We start from the raw sequence: 23,117 nt of genomic DNA on the forward strand, positions 1-23,117 counted from the left end.
CAGGTCCTAACCAAGTTTTCATAATAATAATAATAATAATATTTATTCAGATTCAAATCACAGAAAGAAATAACTAAAGTGATACATACAGTTGAATAAAATAAACATCGTAGAAACCACAGAAGCATCAGATGTTGCTTGTATGTGGTAAGAGGGAGATCCAAAGGAATCAAATGAATATATGATGAATCTCTGTATCTGTAGAGTAGAGAGGGTGAGTGTAAGCCCACGCACTTAGGCCACATGTGACCCACATGTTGAAAAAAACCAGACATCACCAGAAGATGGCAAATGAGACTTTGCCGAAACGTTGTGGAAATAATCCTTATGGGGAGAAAATACATATATATATATATATATATATATATATATATATATATATATATATATATATATATATATATATATATATACCTATAGGTGTGACACCCAAGTCAACTTGCCAAGTTTTTTATGTCAGTGTTGGTGGTTTGACCGATCAACCGACAACTGCGGTAGCAGAAATTTGGGTGGCTCTCAAATTGAAATCAATACGGGAATGATCAAAGAGTACTTATCTATTTATTTCTTGATTTTCATGAAATTATTTTCCAGCAGCTTGATTGACTGCATTAACCTTTCTAGATTTCATATCATTCCTAGAAACATGTGGATTCGTTTTCCGATGGCATTTCAGGTTAGCTTCGTAAATTTCTACTACCGCAGTTGTCGGTTAGTTGGTCAAACTACCGACACTGAAATAAAAAACTTGGCAAGTTGACTTGGGTGTCACACCAATAGGTGGTTCCACTTATGTTTCGCTTGCGTTCACGCAGCTATTTTTATCAAGTACTTTATTGGTTTTTCTCATTTCGTCTTCAATCGAGGACCGCCTGCCCAGTACTGACGATGCCCAATAGGCTGAAACAGCTGTCTACCGGTGGCTCTTGAATTGAAATCAATATGGGAATGATCAAAGAGTACTTATCTATTTATTTTTTTATTTTCATTGAATTATTTTCCAGCAGCTTGACTGCATATATATATATATATATATATATATATATATATATATGGGAGTTATATAATATGTGCGGTTGGCTTCTGTTGTTGACTCCGTGCGTATGTGTTGTTTCCTGCTTTCGGCAAACAAGTGTTGCCCATCTTTACACTTGGCTGCACCGCACTGATGAGGCCAATAGCCAGAAACACGTGTCCGCAGTTTGCCCCCCTTTTTTTTGGAGTGTTGTGTCCACGAATTGTTTCATTTTTGATTTGTATCATGCACACTCGATAAAATCTCCATTTGTGTATATATGTATATATATATATATACATATATATATATATATATATATATATATATATATATATATATATATATATATATATATCGAATATCAGCATTGCACCCGTGCGGAATCAGGGTGGCTCGCTAGTAGTCAATATGATAATGTATCATTGCAGTCTCATCGCCGGATGAATCCAAGACTGAATTTCTTTTTTTTCGAATATTTTGAATTTTCCGGAATACAGTGAAAGTGATATCTATCAGATGCACCGCCTACCGGCAGTGGCGTAAAATATTGTCTCCTATCCCCTTTCCATTGTATATCAATGACTTACTGGAAAAAACCGAATAAAAAAAAATCGAATTGGGATGAAAGTAACCAGGTTACTTTCCATGCCTCAAAAACACAGAGATCGGTTTTCTCCAAATAGATATATGTCTCCAAACCTGATATGATGATGTCATGTCAGATAATTCCAATTTCTGGTTCGATAAGTTTATTGGGGGTTGAATTGGGCACAAATATGTCTTGTCAAAATATTGTCACTGGAATTGCAATAGCCGCTTCTCAAAAGCTTGGAACACTGTTCCAAACCACAAATCTGTACACACCTCAGCAACTTTTGATGATTTATAAAACTCAGATCAAACCTTCTCTACAGTATTGTTCTCATTTATGGAGCTCTGCCCCCAAACATCCCTGAAGTTGCTGGATTCCATCTAGAAAAGAGCCATCTGCCTGATTGAAGACGCGAACATCACTTGCAACCTTGATAGCTTGGAACATCAAAGAAAGGTTGGATATTTGTCTCTTTTATACTTTCACGAGAAGTGTTCAAATGACTTGAAACATTTGATTCCACCAAGAGCGGTACATATCAGAAACACGCTCATCGTTTTGAGGTTCAACTCAGTACATCACGAACTTAACTGTTCAAAAACTGTTTCATTTTGGGAGCAGCATTTATGTGAAACAAACTTCTGAATGTATTTGATCTCCAGTGATTCAAATCGAATGTGATTCACTACTTTCGCACAGGCTTCGCTCTTAGGGCGCCTCGAGGATTTTTCTATAGAGCTTGTGTTTTTTTTCCTTAAAAAGAGAAGAGAGGTGGTAGAAAGTTTTGAAGATAGGGAGTCCGAATTCCCATTGGAGATTCATATTCGAATTATACCCTGATACTCCTTTCTTGAAAAATAACTCCCATCGAAATAAAGTTCTGAGTAACAATAAAATTTTCACTTTGAAGTTGAATTATTCAAAGATATCCAAAAATCTCATTGGATTCAGAATTCAAATCGAATTGTTTGATTGGAAAAACCGTCATATCCATAACAGAAATGTTATGTTGTTATGTTGTGATAATTATTCGAACCTACAAACTTTCTAAAATAATTAAGAGTTTACTGAGATATCGATACCTCCTAGTTGAATTACCTTCATTTAATATTCCGAACACAGAAAATCTGATATTTTGTATCCCAATCACTCAAAGATCAATGTCCAATGTAATCTAAGGAGATCCATGTTGGCAATAGCGTTTCATATAACAATGTTCTGAAAATTTGCTCGTTTGGTTCAAACGATGAAATAGTTATAAATCCTTTTTCACCGACTTGGTTGGTGAAACGCGCTTCGAGACGGGCATTGTATTTCTGGTGATTTGGAAATGAGTTCGTTTTGAATTCATTTCGCGCCAAGTTTTACTTCTTATTCTTCTCCACATTCAACATACTTTGTTATTTCTGAAATACATACTCATTATTTTTCTGACATATTTTTTGAAATGAAATTTATCATATTTCTATGACACTGTATAACTGTTTCGACCATCAATCATTTGTGAGGTCACGAACTGGATTTATAGAGATTTTATTCAACAACTGGTATCGATCCTCAAATTTACATAATTACTACCCACTGATAAAAAATTTTCAACACACTAAAGTTCTTGTCTTCAAAATATGAAATCACCACATTCATTATTACGATTTGAATGATATTTTATTTCATTATCTGTGAAGCCAAATGCATATCACATGATACAGGACTCCTTAATAGGTACTAGTTTTCAAAATTACTCAAGAAACCGTTTCTGAAGCATCATACAAAAAATTCCATGATGAATTGTAACAACAATTGAAGTTGTTATCTCCAAAGTTGCTGCAGTACTGATTGATAAATTCAAATGAATAGAAAGTATATATGTAGGAAATAATAATTAACCCTCCTTATCATTTCGTTTGTCTGGATGTTTCGTCTTTATTTGCTTTATTTACAAAAAATAATGTCTAATTTCGAAATGACTCCACGAGTCCGTGTTAATTACCATCCATGACCGTGACCATGACCATGACCATCAATGACAGCTCCAGCAACTGCGACTGGCACAGGATGCGCGACTGGTACTGCAACGGGTCTCGATACTTCTACTGGGTATGGTGCTGGGACTGGAACGCCTAAAAAACGTTTCTTGAATTGATCTTTCCAAATCTTTATTATAAAATGTACATCAAAATGTATCGATATTTTTTATATTTGGAAGTGTCAACAACCCAACATTTTCTGCATTTTGGATCCCAAGTATGATTGTGTGACAATGTTAACAGAACAACAAAAACAGGATTTTCAGTATCAAGATGGAGAAGTAGAATGCCAATACCTGTCTTTCCTGAAATTCATACATTTATACTACTCCTATTCTATGAATAATTGAAAAGCTGCACAATGACTATCATTTGACTGGATAACACACGCCCGAAAAAGCCATTGTATGGCGAAACACGTGTTGCATTTTTGTGAAATTGTTTAGTGAAAATCTCACAACAAAGTGTTTTTTGAATACGTTATGGATTTTCATGAAGTATCAGCCCATTCCATCATATATTTTACCAATAATTCACTCTCAATAGTGAACAAAGTTGAGATTCTGATCTCAGATTTTACAAGCACATCAGTACCATTTGTTTAACGACACCTCTATCTTAAAACTTAAAAATGCCCAGAATTCAACAAGAGCATTGTGAAGCACTGCTTGCTTTTTTATTGTGATACAATCTATGGGTTCGCTTTTGTGCAGGGTAACGTAAAGCGTTTACAAAAATGTCAGATCAACTAATGATAGATAGGTACCGCATTCATTATTAATGAGTACGAAACGCAAAAAGCTGAAATTGAAGTTTGCATAAATGCAAGAGTTTGTGATGATACACTTTCGATAGTGAATGAAGGTTAGATTCTGATCTGACATTCTTCAAACACATCAGTATCATTTGCCTAATAGTACCTGTTTCGAAACGGACACTTAGAAATACCCAAAATTCAACTGAAGCATATTGAAGCACTAGTATTATCTAGTTTCTCATTATGACACAATCTTTGGGTTTGCCTTAATGCGAAGTAACGTGAAACGCCTTCAAACATTTCGGGAAATTGAAATTAAAGTTTGTATCAATGCAATACTTTGTGATGATAAACTTTTGATAGTGAACGAAGGTTAGAGTCTGATCTTAGATTTCAGAAACACGTACCATTTGTATTACGGCATTGTGAAGCGCTAATATTATCTAGTGTATTATTGTCATACAATCTATTATTCTGCTTCAATGCAAAGTGACATGAAAAGCCTACTGAAAATTCAGAAAAACAGCACCCGATTTTCTCACGTTGTAAGCAAGTTTGATAACATCTCAGCTACAGTTGATGAGCCTGATCAGAATTAGACAATTTCACTTTCTGTAAGTGCCCTACAGCATTGATTTCAACGTGGTCTTACTGCTGGATCAACAAAAAGCATTCGGATATAGTTCAGTGTCTATAAGCTCTGAATTGCTACACACCGCCTTGGAGAGCCTCGTTCATCTTCGATATTTGTGAATTGAGTCTTCTGTCGATCGGATAGATGGCGTTTTCGTGAGATGTAACTGAATCTACTTACTCAGGCTTGTCATTTGAGGATAGTTAAGCCCAGCCAATTATTCGTGGTTCAGTCACTGATGATATCTTGGTGGGCCTGTTTGCAGTGACAGCAGAGGTGAAAGACGGAAAACAAATCTCATTCGTCTATTGATGTCAAAGTTCGATTTTATAATGGACCGCTTTGGGAAACTTTGTTCATAATGATATTCATAGATTGAGTTCTCTGTCGATCCCCCAGAAGGCGTGTTTGTAAGGAAAAATTGAATCGCTTCTACTCACCCAAACTTGTCCTTTAACGACAATTGAGTCCATCTATACATTCGTGATTCAATCTAACAATACTGATGAGGCCTTGGCAGGTTGAATACCTGTGTCTTGTGTTGGATAACGAATGTTTTCTGTTCTTATAGATTGTCACAGTGTGTTTAGGCTCCGATTTCAACTGATATGTATGTTTTAAACAATTACTCATGGTTTATACTCACCAACTGGTCTATCGACAGCTACTGGAACTGGGTGGGGAACTGGAACGCCGACAGGTCTATCTACTGGTACGGCAACAGTTCTGTGAACGGTCACTGGATATGGCCTTGGAACTTCAACAGGAACAGGGCGGTCAACAGCCACGGGTACTGAAAGTCGAATGACTGTATGATCATTTTGTTGAATTTTGAATATTACAGAAGAAACAGTTTTAGGTATCCTATATTCAATCTATGATGTTAGGAATCACACGTTAAAAGGTGAGACCTCGTTAGTCCTTTAGTCCTTGCACAAGTTTCTCAATTTCTGATAGTATATATATATATATATATATATATATATATATATATATATATATATATATATATATATATATATATATATATATGGTTTGCCCCAAATATGGGGCAAACCGCGAACACGTGTTTCTGGCTATTGGCCTCATCAGCGCGGTGCAGCCAAGTGTGAAGATGGGCAGCACGTGTTTGCCGAATGCATGAAACAACACATATGCATGGAGTCAACAACAGGAGTCAACCGCACATTTGTGGTTCCAGTTAGAAGACCTAGAATTCCCAGGCTACATCTAACATGACCACGTAGGCAGCTATAGCTACCTGCGTGACATCCGGGTCCAGGATATAAATACAAAGAAATATTTTATCGAGTGGGTATGATATAAAAATCAAAAATGACTCCGTGCATATGTGTTGTTTCCTGCTTTCGGCAAACAAGTGTTGCCCATCTTCACACTTGGCTGCACCGCGCTGATGAGGCCAATAGCCAGAAACACGTGTTAGAGTGGCGATCCCTTTGGCAGTCCCTCATCTTGTCTAAAGAATTCGTTCTTCAGTTGGAGATAATAGTTTCGTACACAACATCCTAGTAATTCCATAATTACTTCTATAGGTATGTTCTTCCTATATTCCAGGTCTCCGTCTTCGGATAGCTTCCTTTGTACAATTTGAAGTTTCGAAGTGTTTTTCTAACCAGAAAGTTGGTGTAAAGGCTTTCTACATAGAAACTGATCAGTTAATCTTGCTCTGTGACTTCGACTGCCCCTAGTAGTTGAACAAAATGCCTTGAATTCTTTACAAAAGATGTTGTTTTCTTTATAATGGTTGTTTTATTGAGAGTGTAGATCTAGACAATTTTTGAGTAACCGAATCTCTGGAGCTGATGATCGGTATGAGCGGAACACTCTTCTTGTGAATTTTGGGTATTTCATACAAGTGAGGGGGATTACTGTGGAGCAATGTTAGCGATGATCTCTTCTTTTACAAAAAACAGACTTGGTGTTTTTTTTGTCTAGAACAACTTTCTTTCAATCGATGCAGTAGGGTCCCGTACAATCTTCGTGTATTGTCTTTTCTGAAAGGAAGTTGTACCAGACTTCAAATTAACACCAAGTCTATTTTTCGGAAAAGGAGAGCTCATCGCTAACACCGCACCACAGTAATCCCCCACTCACTTGTATGGACTACCCAAAATCCACATCAGCTCCAGATATTCGGCTTCTCAAAACTTGTCTAGACTTTTACCTCCAATAATACAACTATTGCAAGGAAAAACATCATCTTTCGTGAAAAATTCAAGGCATTTTGTTGAACTACTAGCAATAGTGAAACAGACTTTGGCTACATGACAGCAAGAGCCTCGTAAATTGTCCAAAAATGTATTTGTCCAAGCTAGCTTAGAGATACGCAAAATATGGAAACCCATAATAAAGCGAAAAATGGCGAACTCCCGCCAAACGCCCATTTCCCGCGAAACCGGTGAAGCGGAAACAGGAAAGGGGAGATAAGTGAAAGTACTCGAATGACCCACAAATAGTCATCTCTGGGAGGAATTAGTACAGAATTACAGAAATAAATACATTTCAAACACTTCCTCTGTGGTAACAATGGATCCATCTCGTGAAATAAACATCCTAGTAGGTCTACTATTTCTGTTAATCGTAATATAAAGCAGTCATAGTTTGTAATAAGTCCGAAAATAATAAACAAGGCTGAAAACATTGATTGTAGGTGAAATTAGTGGAAAAAATAATTCTAAAAATATAAGCGAATAGTTTTTGATAAACAAATTCGTGGAAAATGAATTCATGGTAAATATGAAAATTGATAGAGATTATTTGAAATACCTATAGGTATCGATAAAAAAATTTGTAATTTATAACGACTTGTCACTATGAATTTTGTGGTAATGACAAGATAAGATTTTTGTAGTAATTATAATAACGTCTGTCAACCATATCAACTATCGATATTACCTAATAGACATTAATAATTCAATATTTATGCAAAAACAAACACAAGCTCATATCGTGACTTCCTTTGTGTGTTTTTTTTTCGTAATAATATTTGACGCCATTCTATGAACCGACTTATTTTTTTTATTTTTGTACCGATTGATTTAAGTAACAAACACGCAGGCAAACAGATCAAAATCCAACATTCATAGTTTTTGGTTCTATTTGAGGTCTATTCTTTTTGGTTTCAATCGAAAATTTCTTATGAGCTGGAAGAGATAAGTTGGAATATGAATAATCCAAATTACATCTCAGTTTAGCAAAGAGAATTTTCTATTTGAGAATAGTTTTTCTGTATGTGGGTTAATGATATATGTATTTCTTTCTTTTTTACTTCTCTTCAGATTATTTTTTGTGCTTCATTTTTCAAACCAAAACTTTGTATTCATGAGCATTTTTATCATTTCTCCAATAGAGATCAAACGGTGTCTGAGGACTTTATCGGGGAGGGATACCTACTAGAAAATTTATATTTCGAAATGAAATCGAAATATTCATTTCTCCCAATTACCCACGCCATAGGTTCTGGCAAATTCCTACCGGAAAATAACTACCTTGCCGGCTGATACTACACTGGATATTGAATTATATCTGAAAATAATTTATTTGAGATACCTAACCAAGCTCAGTCTCTTTGTTGATTACAAGTAGTGTGTTCCGAAGTCAAAGATCAAGAAATTCATTACAGCCTGCAATAGTTGTAGAAGAGCCTATTTCTAAACTTCTGGGAGCATTAAACATTCGCGGTCTCAGCTTATACATATTGGCATAATTCGGCTTTTTGAACGCCCTGTTATCACCTTCCTTATCCTACGGTAATAACAAAATGCCAGTGTTGCCATTTCTCCTGGAATTTTGTCGGTTTTGTGTCTACCAAAATCATATAGTGTGCACAACTTATTTATACGATTATATGAGATGTTATCCATTACCTCTCACTGGAACAGACACTGGTACAGGTCTGTCGACTGGTACTGCTACAGGATGTGGAACGGGGATTCCAATGTTTCTGGTGATAGTAGTATGGGTATGTGTGTGTCTTCCCAATTCAACTGCTGGTCCGCCAATAGCTACTCCTCCAAGACCAGCACCCCCAAGACTAATGCTGGTACTCCCTAGACCAATTCCGGCACCACCAATTGCAACAGCTGGCGTAGCGATTCCTACTGTTCCTAAGCCTAAACCTCCATCTACGATCACTCCACTACCATATCCAAGTCCCAAGAGACCACGTTTGTCAACTTTCTTCTCTTTTGACGCTTTAGTGGCTTTCTCTCCTGCGAGAGTAACTCCAACTAAGAGGGAGATGACAATCTGAAACAAAGAAATGTGATGAAGAAATATCATTGATAAACATAAAAGTTCTGAGCAGATACTTTCAATAATCAAAATGTATGAAGTTTCACTTCATACATTTTCGATAATTTCACGGAATAAATAATGCCTCCTTCTAGACTAGATGTTATCTTGTAACGAATTGGTGAAGATAGCAGAGATATCGATGCAAATGACCCCACCTCGAATACAATTCATTTTGTAGAATTTAGTCGAAACGGTTTAATTTTTTTTTGAAATTTTGGATAGAGCTATAATTTCTCACTTAGAAAAACTTCGAAAATGACCTCGATGTCAAATGATTTTTCAAAAACTGAAAGTATTTCTGAAAACCATTTCCAAACAAGTAGAACTGAAAATTCGATCTTTGAATAAAATCAAGTAATTTCCAGTCTAGCACATGTAATACAATAAATATATTGACACTATTCATTACAGATCTATATTGTGAGAGAGAAGCCCATCATGCTGAATGGTGGTTCATTTGATCGTCGTGAGGATCTATTTGATTGTATAAATTAGCTCGTAGCGCCATTTTGAAAATGCAGAGAAAATCACCATATTGAAATACCCTAGCGTGTTTTATTTCAATACAGAAGTTTCAAATTGATGTTTCATCACCATTACATTTAATGAATAGAAGTTGAAAAAAATTATCCACACATTGAAAAGTATAATATAGTCAGGAAAAAATATAGAAATGAAATACAAGTAAACGAAATGTGTCCATCATTCATTTTATTCATTGCATAAATCATTATATTTGCCTTCTGATAATTCAATTGAATTTTCTATATAATATGCTTTTTCTGTATCTGTGACAATGAATCCTAATAATCGTTAATATCATTGTATTGATTCCATATTATTCAAGGATAAAACAGAAGCCCAACAAAAATTCTTAAGGCGCTCTGAGAGCGATGCCTGTGCGAAAGTAGCGTATCGTATTGAAAACGTTCTCAAGAAGTCAATTTCACATAAATGCAGTTCTCCAAATGGGATAGTTCTAGAACAGTGAAATTTGAGGAGCACTGAGTTGAACCTCAATACGATGAGCAGCCACAGTCCGTCGCATATTTCTGATATGTACTGCTCTTGGTGGAACAGAATGTGCCAAGTCTTTCGAATACTTCCCGTGAAAGTATCTATAAAAAGAGACATATCCCCAACCTATCTCCAATGTTGCAGACTATGTAGACTATGAAGGTTGTAAGTGATGTTCGTGTCTCCAATCAGGCGGATGGCTCTTTTCTAGATGGAATCCAGCAGCAGGTATGCCTAGGGGTGGAGCTCCATACATGGGAACAATACTTCAAAGAAGGTAGATATCTTTACAAATCATTAACAGTTGCTGAGTCGTGTATATTTTTCTGGTTCTTAAGTCTTTGCAATTCCAGCGACATGATTGTGCTGAGATATATTGGTGTCCATTAAAAAGAAGTATACCCGAATCTGAAGTTTTGCCAGTAGGTGGTACCATCACACCTCCGTATGCATGAGGTGATTGATTGACAGCAAACCAAGTCATTTCCAAAAATATATTGCGTGCGTGGATTTTGCTACATTTCACTTTCCTACGTCACGCTCAAAACGTCAGGTTTCGATGAATGTACTTGTTTTAACTCAAATGTCGCTTGAATATTCCTGAGTATTGCTTCATTTTACAAATCTGAGGACCACCCTACTTGCCCGGTTCTATATTGAGGGCTCATATATGGTGGAGGCTACAACCGGATGCAAAGTATCCATCCTGTTTATCTGTCCCCCTCGAGTGAATGACAAAATCTTCTCTTGCGCTTTCCTTGTATCGCTTTCAACAGATGAAATCTATGAAGAATATCAACCCATTGAATTGTTTATGGTAGGTCATACACACAATGTATCAAAATCGATAGTAGAGCCTGTCACGCATGACTGAGAAAGTTTTATGCGAACAATTTTCCGAAAATATGTAATGAAATTCCAAATGAAGTGAAAAAAACTATTGGGTACTTTTTGAGAAACAATAAAAGAATTGACTAACAAATTATCAGTATTGAAAATCCATAAATTTTTAGAGATATGAATGAATTCATTCACTATTCGATGTATTATTTCATTATTATTTTTATTTTTTCATTAATACTCGATTCTTTACACTGATTATCGGATATACGAAAAACCGAGGATTCTCAATTTCAAATATCCCATTGTTACCTAGTATAAAATGTTTGACAGAAAATAAATATGGTTAAAATAGCACAAAATTATAGCAGTTCACCAATCGAATTATGATTTTTGAATGATATCTGAAGCAAGTTCAATGATTTTTTTATCGATGTTTCAGTGAGCAGGGTACTGACCCCTTCAATCCCCGATAGCTATGCCATTCTATGAATACATTTTGTGAAGAATTAACATATCCTTATAAAATCAGTCGTTTCGATCCAAACAATCGAAATAATCCCTAGAGCCGGCAGAGTAACAGCTCTTTTTATTGTTTCAATCAATCGATTGAAACGGGCACTAACGATGGAAGCAATAAGAAACTTATTTATGTGAAATACTTTTAGAGTGCCTTGATTGTAATAGCTTTTTCGAATCTCGAGTGATGGTTCTGAAATCTCGTTTATCATGATCTGTATTCTCAAATGGCTTGAGTAAAATAGCCGTGCCGTCGAAGGAAAACCATGAACCATGTTATATTGAGAAAGTGGGATCTAGGGAAATGAATAATGGTAAACTGAAAGAATACGCAGTAATAGCAACACTAACTGAAAAATAAAAAAATTCAAATTAATTCAAGATTGTGTTCAACATCGTCTCATGGCTTGATGTAACTTATTAATTTCAATTAGTCTGAAATCAGAATAAATCTATTTACAAAAAAAATATTTTGCTGTGAGAAAGCGTGTGGTGCTAAATATCCGTTTTTATAAATAATTGGTTAGGAGCTATCCCACGCTTTTTCACAACAAAATAATTTGTTTTGTGAATATGATGTGATGTGAGGTGAATGTGATTTCAGACTTATTGAAAGTCATCAGATACTTCAAGCCATAGGACTTATTATCGATGTTGAACACTATCTTGAATTAGTTTCGAATTATATTTCAGTTTGTGTTGCTATTAAAGCATGTTTTTGTGTTTTGAACTATTATTCAATCCTGGCGATCCTGATGAGTGTACAGAGTTTAAAATAAATCTGTCCATTCAAAGTCAGTCAAAATCGAGTCCTAAAGAGTCGGTTACAAACAAACATACAAGTGAAGTTAATAAAAGCGTGTTAATGTTAAATTTTTTTTTTCATTGAATGAACGATCGATGAAGTCATTATCTGATTTGAAACCTCCAGATATATTCATATCTCATCACAAAAACTAACATTTCAGTAATATACTATCACAGTTCAGTTACCCTCCGAATTTTCATTGAAATTTCATTTCATCACAATAAACAACACCTGAAAAAATGAAACAAATCCAAGTAAAACATTATTTATTTCATTTGGAAATGAATTTTTTAAAGCTGCCGATAATACGATAGAAGTAAGTTATCATAATTTTTCCAATGATGAATATTTTTTATAAAACTCCAAATCACAGATCAACATTTTCATAAGAAAGGGACGTTGAAAGTAAGTACCGTCAAATATATTCAAATAGATCATCCATTACGCATTCAGCAAGTATTGAGAAATTTTCTCACTCATTGGTGTTTCTAGAATTTGTATGTGAATTTCTTATTCAATTTGTTCTAGAAGAATTTTACTGAAAAAAAAACACACCACGATTTATCCAATTATGAATTATTATAATGGATTTTCCATTAAAGTGCAAGTTAATTTTTATTGTGGTATTCATTTCCATTGATGCTCCAAATAGAAAGATTTCAGAAATAATAACGAATATTCATACACGTGCATACAACTTTCAATTAATTATCGGAAGTCCTACGCCGTATCTGTCTGTCTGTTGGAACTTGATAAACTCTTAAACAACCCAACGTATTTCATTGTGGTTTACACCGATTGAAGAAGTGATTCGAAAACATGCCCAATTGTATTTAAATGAATCACCACTACTGAACTTGTTTTTTTAGAAACCGTTGTTGTCCTGATTATCATAAACATAATAATATTGATGTAGAATTGATTATATGGAGTAACTATGATGCACTGTTTGGAACCTTTGATGTAGTAATGAATATTACCGGAGTTTTTTTCCAACACCAAATCGTTATTTCAGCACCTCGACACGGGTTTCGATCACCAAGTGATCATCTTCAAGAGGAAGATTAAACTTCCCCTTGAAGATGACACCAAGACACCATGATTGAAAAATTATCTTTATATATTTATATAAACTTCAATATATTCATCATCACGAAAATTTCAGTTACAGAATCTTCTTTCTGACTGCTAACTTCAGTTTTTTCTTCAACAACAGGCGACAGAATAATGATAATTCATTGTTAAAAATAGAAAAACGATACTGAGGTCTCAGACTAATGATACTGTTGATTAAAAGTGGACGTACATCATGTTGAAGATGCTATTCATATTTGGCCATGAAGTGAAGAGGAAAAGATCCATCCCAGATCAAGATTTTCCATTAAATATGGGTTCCAATGGAATTATAGTCAATTCACAGGTTCAGAGGCGAAATTGAATTTATATCGTACTCATTCTCTGTCAACATAGAAATATATTCATCAATTAACAATTAGTTTCCGTTCTAAACATTCTTTTGTGAATGGATCTATTTATTCCTAGTTGACAACTCTTTTATTCCTTTCTATTAATTAAGTGGAAAGTGTTATAGTGTTTTAACATTATTGTTTATACTTTGCTAATTTCACATTGTAAGTGTATTCATGAATTTTTCATGAAGAGTTAAACATATAACCTGTAACTAATTCATTACTCACGATAATTCACATTCCATCGGTTTGAAAAGTTTCTGTTTTTGCCAAAAAATATTGGGAGGATTCCTTATAACAATCAATTACCTCGTCCACTTGAAAGATAATTCCAACAAAAAATAACAAATTCTCAGTGTTACAGCTATATAACTACACAGTAATGACTCAAAAAAACCTTTTTAATTTTTTTTCAGTTTGAAATTGAATAACGATCAAGTTCTCTGAAGGTCGATATATGCAAGAAACTAGCCTTCAGAGAGTAACTCAGATTCTCCAGAGTTGTCACTATCCCATAGATTGAAACCTCAGAATAAAATCGAAAAATCTCGAGTCACCAAAACGTACCATCTCTCTTCAGTACATATGTTTGGTGATAATCGAAAGATAATGAAAAATGTTTGTGTCACAATCTGAAACGAGAGAAATTTAAAATTTTGGAAATGCACTTTTCCTCGCCAACACATTTTTTCTCATATTCAAGATGATGTGTTGTTCGTTCAAAAAACTCAATTCATCAAGTTAACAATTCTGAAGAGACAATCGAAATAATTCCAAACTGTACATGGTACTCCTAAATGAGCAAAATCAGTTACCTTTCATGTCTCGTTTATGTAACGGAATGTTACTATGTTGTCAACATCGCCATAAAATTCATAGATCACACTATTTTTGCACTTCCTGGCATTTCGATTTTGTTAAATAATTAGGAAAACTCGATAAATTATCCATTTATATCTGCCGTGCAGTATGTGACCGACTTGTTCTCTTATGTTGGATTCACCATATTCAGAATTATTCAACAAGAATGTTGTAACAGAATGTGCATCACATATTATGATAACTCTGAAATTTATACACATTTTACAAGAATTTAGACCAGAATTTGAATAGCCATGTTCATTATTCATAAGACTGCCTTCGAGAAATCTATTTCAAAAAATCTGTTAGACTGTTACCACTTTTCCATATTTTTCTTTAATGATAACAGTGCCATCTAGAGTTGATGCAAAGTGATGAAATAGGTTGATGAGAATTATTAATGAATATTAGTGATCATCTCAGTCGGAATATGTTCCATATTTTTTTTTCAATAATAATACTATATGGACGTCCTTATAACTTCTTAATTCACTGCTGATATTTTTATCACACTGTCCAAAAATAATAAACAAATTATTGGGAACTTCAGTTGAGTGATTTTGTTTTATCGTTTTGGAGGTATTTGAAAAATTGTAAAATTCTATGAAAAACTCCACGATGGTATATCTATATTCCTTAGGGATAACGCACATCAACAATTTTTTACCCTTTACTTTTCACGAAGGGATTTTAGGCAATACAGTATTAATTCTTATCCAATTAAGTAACTTAAATCTTTTAATACATTGTGCATTCAAAATGAATCAATATTGTCCTCAACAGCATGTAATTTGAATGAGTATTTTCGAAAACATTACCAGATTTGAAATTCATGGATATAACCTATATATAGCGCGGCGAAGACCGCGACTCGCCCTGTAGCACTTCATGATTAGCAGGGATCGTACGCGTTTATATGAAATGAATCTACATCTCATGAATTTCTCCTTATGATCCTGCAGAGAACACTTCAAGGAAAATTTCGCAAACTTTCAGGAAATGTTTTTGTTGTAATCAATCTGAGTGATACATTCACATTTCGTCCATTCATAGTAGATTCATTGTGTGACTGAGATCTACAGTTTCAAAATATATTTTGACAACTATAAAGATGAAAAAAATATACCTGAAATTGCGTATAATTTTTTTTATATACTAGTATGTAATCAGAAAGGTTAACAAAATTTAACTATTGCAATTAATAGGAATATATAAGGAATACTTCATATCAGAAAACACCCCAAGCAATCAATATTATGAAAACGGGAACACATAAAACCACTGTGTGAAGAAATTAAAATGTGCAGAATATTTGGCTGAAGAAAATACTCAACTCTAACTGAACTGTAAAATGAAATTACTGACGTGTACCGATGACCATTCTTACTTTATTCTTGAGTAATCGCATAAAGAGATGATTAGAAAACTTTGTACCACCCTGTATATTAGTGACAAATGGAAATAAATACTGTATGCAGACTTTCGATTTAAGTTTCAAAGAGACTCACGTTACTGAAAGTTGATTCATTAAAATGAATGTTGATGACTTAAAATTAACTCATTGAACTTTTGAGTTCTCGCCATTCAAATTTCTGATTACTATTGAAGATTTTCACAACACCAAACCGTTATTTTAACAGCTCGACACGTGTTTCAATCACCAAGTGATCATCTTCAAGTGATCTTCCTCCAGTAATATTCGTTACTACACCAAAGGTTCCAAATAGTACATCATAAGTACAAAACTCTGATGAAAAAAATATAGCCATCTGCATTCCTTCATATTTTTTGTAAGAAATGAAAAAAAAAAATATCAGTTCGGTTGAGACAATGAAACAATCAAAATATTCAAAATGTAAGGAACATTATCCATTTATAAGCATTGAAGTTAACTATTGAGTACCTGAACCCCGGCTTCTCATGAGTATCTCCGTCTTCCCGATTTGGCACGGATAACAACGTCATATTTCAATCAATTCATCCAAAACAATAATCAGTCATACACATGAAGCTTCCTCTTAAATCACTTCGTCAATTGATAAAACCGTATGAAACTCTTTTTGATAGTTTTTAGTTTATCACAGATAGACGCAGCGGGGACTTTGATGACATAACAAGATCATGGATTTATGTTCAATTGACAAAAAGTTTCTGATTGATGGAAAGAATAAACTTTCATCTATCTTGCTAAAATGCAACTGACGGTGATGGTGATCCCTAGCTGAGGAAGTTAGTTACTTTATTGAAAGGTGTATACAAAACGCCGCTTTTTCTTTTGACAAACGACTATCGATATGCATATATATAACTGAAGGAGAATGTAAATTGAATCGACGACAATAGTTCAATTACTGGTTGAATGGATGTAATAGATAGTCTATCTTGTACCGTTTATCTGATACGAAATGAATGACGTTTTACTCAACATCGTACTTTCAGAGACCTTGGGAATGATTAACGATTTCAGATACATGATACTAGTGTTCTATTCATTGTAGCAGCAATATTATACCTGAAATATTATCAGTGTTAACCTGATTTGTTGCATTATACTTGTTGATAGACTTACGATTGTTTATTGAATGTCTAATTCGTATATCGCTACAAAATCTCTTTGTTTACTTATCAATAAGATTATGTTGATGGTGACAATGATTACGTTCACCTATGCCAATAGTGAATGGAATTGTAATAAACAAAGAAAATAAACATAGATATTTTTCACAAAGAAAACCTGTATGTGGTTATACAAAATGAATGTAAGACGAACTTTGAACAATTGATAGACGATATGATGAGAGAAGCGTATATGATGATTCTACAGTTATTTTTTGGGTATCGACCAGATTGATATGAGTGATATGAAACTTTCACTTTCACAATTTTTCAGTTTGATTCTGAATAAAATGCTGATATCCAACCTCATTTGAACAGCAGAGCATAATTCCTCTATATACTGGATACTGAAATTTTCTACTGAACTATTGCTTGAAATATCGGCAGAATATTCTTTCAGGTATTCTCCTTGTCCTTCATTTTATACAAAATGGGAAAAAATCTCAATGACAATAATTCATTCGAATAAGTGTGTTGATGAGTCATCTGCTGTTTTATACATACAATCACACATGTGTGATTATGCCATCATATTTTGAATTCATAAACATCATTCTCAATATTTTTGGACAGATTATTGAAATCATATTTGTTTGCTGACGAAATTGATAACCATTATTACTGCTACAATAAATTATCCATTCATGGTTGAATGTATTGTTTGCAAAAGAATTTACAAGTACTCTTGTGTCGATATCAATATGCGAGAGGTGATGAACCCAAATAGCTATAAAAGTTATGATTGAACCTATATAGCATGTGAAAACATTAGTAAGGAAAATTTGAATGCCCTACAATAATGTTGTTATTTTGGATATCATTTTTTCGAATACTGCACCTAACAACATTAAACTCAGAGAAGGACTCATACCCCATTTGAATCATTTCCCAATAAAAATTCTTGGTGAATTTCTAATGAATTATATCCCATCTAAATTTGAAAATCAGCTTTTCACCTGACAATTGCAAAAAAATTGAAATTTCAAAAAGTTAAAGGGAAATTTTCATTTTAATAAAATGAATGAAAACACTTCTGTCTAATTTCCACTAGTTATTTTATTTTTATGGGTTTTATTCCTGAATTTTTATTAAGTGAATTATACCCAAGTATCAGAGAATACAATACATGTAAATATAGTAGCGTTAAATACTCAGGTAAACTTTCAGAAAATAATCAACATTACTTTACTGAATACAACAGCTTTCATAAGTAATAATGATTTAGGCATATTTCTAATCAATTAAAAACCCAAATGGGAATGAATAAATCAGGTATATATAGAATAAGGTGTGGGGAATGCTCTGCAGTATATACATGCCAAACCGGTAGAAAGACTCCGTGAACACGGACAAAAAATCTACAATGTACGAACATCTGCAATAATCAAAACACAAGATGAGTAAATATAATCTCAAAACCCTACACACATGTAATGAAGGGCAAAAATCAATTTGTTGGAAGCCAGGGAAATTAATAAACCGACCAAAAACCCAAAATATATAACCCTCAACGAGCAACTGGATTTATGTAGGTCTCCACTCTTGAATTCATAAGTTTGACAACCTGGGTTGATTCTATAATTTCCAGTGTTGAATTTTCATAGTTGGCACCCTGATTCATTGAATTACCTTCCCATCAAGCTTACTTAGAAACTCACTTCATAACCACGCTTTTGGAATTCTAATGTATTAGCTAGTTTTTACAAAATGAAACTCGTGGAAATTAGACAAAAGTGGTTTCATTCATATTACATTGAAAGAATCATGAATTTCTACAAAATGAATAAATCATCAGTTACACAAATTAGGAATTATTATATTGAATCAACGCTGGAGAAACCAGCTGCAAAAAAAAAAGCATCTCAATAATATACCCATTAGGTATTTGGGAAAGATAGGTGTTTGACCTCTTACTTCTCTATCTTTATGAAAAAAAAATGAGAAACTTTCGAATGAAGGAAGGAACCAATTAAGTTCAGACTAAGCTCCCTACATAGACGTGTGAATAATGCCATAAAAATACTTCCAGATACAAACTGGAAAAAAAAATTCAAGAGACCTGCCACAACAACACTTTCACATAAACATTGAATTAAACGAGAGAAAAAGTACTTTCTCGAAACAACTACGCTGAGATCCATAGAGTAAATCACCTACAGACTGTTTCAGGGGTGTTACTTCTCATCAGTGCAAGAAAGATCTGACCCAAACAGCTATGTGCCTAAAACTCGACTGGCTCCAATCACGGCTCGACTGCAAGTATGGACCTTCGTCCGAGGGAAAGTTTTGTGAACTAGTATCAGCACACGGCCCCAAAAACGGGGAATAAACATCTCTTTCATCAAAACTCTGACAGAAATCAAAGTATATCGAGAAGGCATGCATACGTGTTGAGGAAATACGTTTCCCAATGTTTTCACGTAGTAGGATCTGGTGTATGCCTGCCAGAAAACAACTACTTTCCGAATAATCACAAAACGGAAAAATTCTTCTAATTACTGTGTGTTGTGAGATTTGTGAAACAGGATTCAGGAAAGGGTGTGGTACTCAAGAATAAGTTCTTGAAGAAGGAGTTAGGATGTAGCTGTGCTAAGACACATTTCACCGAAGGAAATCCTCAATCGAAATCATTTCATATTTATTCAACAACCTCTAGGTTTTTACAGAATTTTTGAATTTTGAAACATCAGTTTCAAATTTCATATTGCACTGGTTTTACTAGTTTCAACTCCCCAAAAAAAATTAGGTTTGATCACTACTACTTACTACATTCAGTTTCAGAGAAATTTCAGTATTGTTGCTGTTCGAAAAAGTGCCGACGATCAAAAAAAGAAACTGGATTATCTCTGACTTTATACAAATACAATTCTCAAATAACAAGAAGTCGTTTGAAGTGGTTAAAAAAATAATATTCATAGATAAAAAAATGTTGTGAGTGATAAAATTCGGACCTAGTCATTCTCACTTTTAACAAATGGACAAGTTTACTACAACTTTTGCAAATCATGAACATTTGCATTTTCAGCCCACCAACTTCAAATACATTACCATTAGCTTCTCAAATTCAAAAGATGACATCCTAATTCACTCAACAACTGAGTTATCAAAAAAAAAACGAATATACATGAAAGAGATACCAGATGTATTTCTTTCACACAGAACTCAATTAATCATATGCTAGAAAACAATCTATGTGTCGTTTCGTTATGCACTTTCGATATCTTAGAGCTTGTTTTTTATATCTTCAACACTAGTAGAAACGGTTACTTCTCAACTTGAAACTGTTCTTATTCTCTTTGTTTCGTGACACGTTTTTGCATATTCGCAATCCTTAAGTAATTCAGCATTAACTTATTTATTGGTGGGAAAAAATTCGAATTCCTATTAAATATTTTTTTTATAGCTAATTTGAAGATTTTGCATATAAGTGTATCACAAATGTGTTTTGAACAAAATCAGTTTTTTGTATCCAAGGTATTTCTCACAGTTTAATGACTTTTTAATTTTTTTATATATATCGTTTGAATTATATAATCACTTATTGCGAAATAATTCTGTTACTGGTTTGAATTTTCCACCAAATATTGTAAATGTGAAAAGATCACTCGTTGTTATTGGAATTCAATAACCAACAACGATTCTTGGTATTCCAAAAAATTAATCATTATTAGTTCGCAGTTGATTTATTGAAACCTGAATCAGTCTCCGCGCCTACTTGCCTAGACACAATTTATGAGATTTGTTAAAGAAACAGAACTAATACATACCAAGGTTCTCATGTTGGGTATTCGGAATTAACACTTAGTAACAATTGCACGGGGTGTCACTGGTTCTGAAGCATTCAAGACATCTATATAACAAGGTGCAACTACCCCCCACTCGCTGTTCTTGAACTAGCTATCAGATATTCTTTCATTCAGGGCTACTTGATTATACTTTCTCTATATTTGTTTTCTAATGAAATAATTCACTGTCATGATTCTATTGTTTTATTCTGTAGCGCATTTCTTCTTTTCAGTATCATTTTGATTTGGAGCTATTTCGGTTTCAGAAAGACATTCAAAATGATAACTGAATGTGATAGGGGTGACTTGGTTCTTTATTTTATTGACTATGTAAATGAATTACCTGTCAAGTGTTCCATTATCAAATATCATGTGATCAAATATTGCATCGTATGCAAGTACTCAATATATACATCTCTGCCTACAAGTATAATTTGTTATAAGATTCCAATGAGATGATGTTTCATCATCATGAACAATGGTTGGATGCAAATGATGATGATACAGATGTATGTTATGTATGTTTTGACCATGTCTTAATTGTTATAAGTAAAACCTGTCGGCAAGCCACTCCAAAAGAGATCGTCTCTGCTCCTCATTCTATTTTGGGATATGCTGAAGACTTTACTAATATACATTTTGTTTAAGAACAAAACAAAAGCACTTCAGACACTCTCAGAGCGGTACCTGTGCGAAAGTAGCGATTCACATTGGATTTAAATCCATTCGGAAAAACTTCCTCAGGAAGTTTATTCCACATGAGCGCAGTTCTCCAAATGGAAGAATTCTTAAACAGTGAAGTTCGAGGTGTACTGAGTTGATCCTCAAAACGATGAGCAGCCACAGTCCGTCGCGTATTTCTGATATGTACAGCTCTTGGTGTAATCAAACGTGCCAAGTCACTTGAACCCCTCCCATGAAAGTATCTATAGAAGAGAGACAAATCCCCAACCTTTCTTCGATGTTCCAAGCTATCAAAGTTGCTCGTGATGTTCGCGTCTCCAATCAGGTGGATGGTTTTTTTCTGGATGGAATCTAGCAAGTTCAGGGTATGTTTGGGGGCAGAGCTCCATACCCATATATGAGAACAATACTCCAAAGAAGGTCTGACCTGAGCTTTATGAAGCATCAAAAGTTGCTGAGGTGTGTATAGTTCTCTGGTTCGGAATAGTGTTCCAAGCTTTTGAGAAAGTCTTCGCAATTTCAGCGACATGATTGTGATAAGATATATTGGTGTCCATTTTAACCTCTAACAAACTTATCGAAGCTGAAAGTGGAATTGACATTATTACATCCGGTTCGGAGACATTTATCTTCTTGGAGAAAACCGATGCATGGGTTTTTGTGGCGTGGTTATTTTCACCCCAGTTAAAAATCACTTCTAGATTCCCATGCAACCTCCTGCTGCTGGTGAAGAAATGACTCCGTAGCCGATATCCTGGAGTCCAAATGAAATGACGAAACAATTGTGCTGTCGTCAACAAAGCAATATTCAATTCTTGATTTTTTTTCAGTAAGACGCTGATGAATAAGAAAAGGATTTCATGAGACCCATAAAATGTTTCAACTCAAAATGAATATGTACCTAGTTTTTGATAATAGATGTAAAGACTGAATTCTCTGAAATCATGAGAGATAATGTCAATGAAAAACTTTCTTGAATAATCTTCTCAGATGTTGTTGTATTTATTGATGAATCGGTATATTCAGTATTTCGATAGTAAATTAATTGAGTTATTTCAAATAGGTACGATATACAGGCTTCACAATCTGTATGAATTGTCTGACATGAAAGCATGTGATATTTGTTTCACGTATCTGTATCAAAATGAGATTTGGTGAAGGAGAATGGTATAA

The 23,117-nt window shown here is 34.2% G+C and overlaps 1 protein-coding gene across 1 annotated transcript; it reads right to left on the reverse strand.

Annotated features, from left to right (window-relative positions):
• Positions 1–3,502: 3,502 nt before the first annotated feature.
• On the reverse strand, positions 3,503–21,384 carry LOC111513473 (uncharacterized). The gene is made up of 4 exons (XM_023169695.2): positions 21,243–21,384; positions 8,916–9,297; positions 5,675–5,821; positions 3,503–3,730 (listed from the first exon to the last, which is right to left on the reverse strand). Exons 1-4 carry the CDS (start codon positions 21,252–21,254, stop codon positions 3,597–3,599), a joined length of 675 nt encoding a protein of 224 aa, XP_023025463.2. The 5' UTR covers positions 21,255–21,384; the 3' UTR covers positions 3,503–3,596.
• Positions 21,385–23,117: the final 1,733 nt, after the last annotated feature.

The sequence above is a fragment of the Leptinotarsa decemlineata genome, unplaced genomic scaffold (assembly GCF_025532065.1).
Source record: "Leptinotarsa decemlineata unplaced genomic scaffold, Ldec_3_MD MMD2_tig00026369_RagTag_RagTag, whole genome shotgun sequence".
In the NCBI taxonomy this organism is placed as follows: Eukaryota; Metazoa; Arthropoda; class Insecta; order Coleoptera; family Chrysomelidae; genus Leptinotarsa; species Leptinotarsa decemlineata.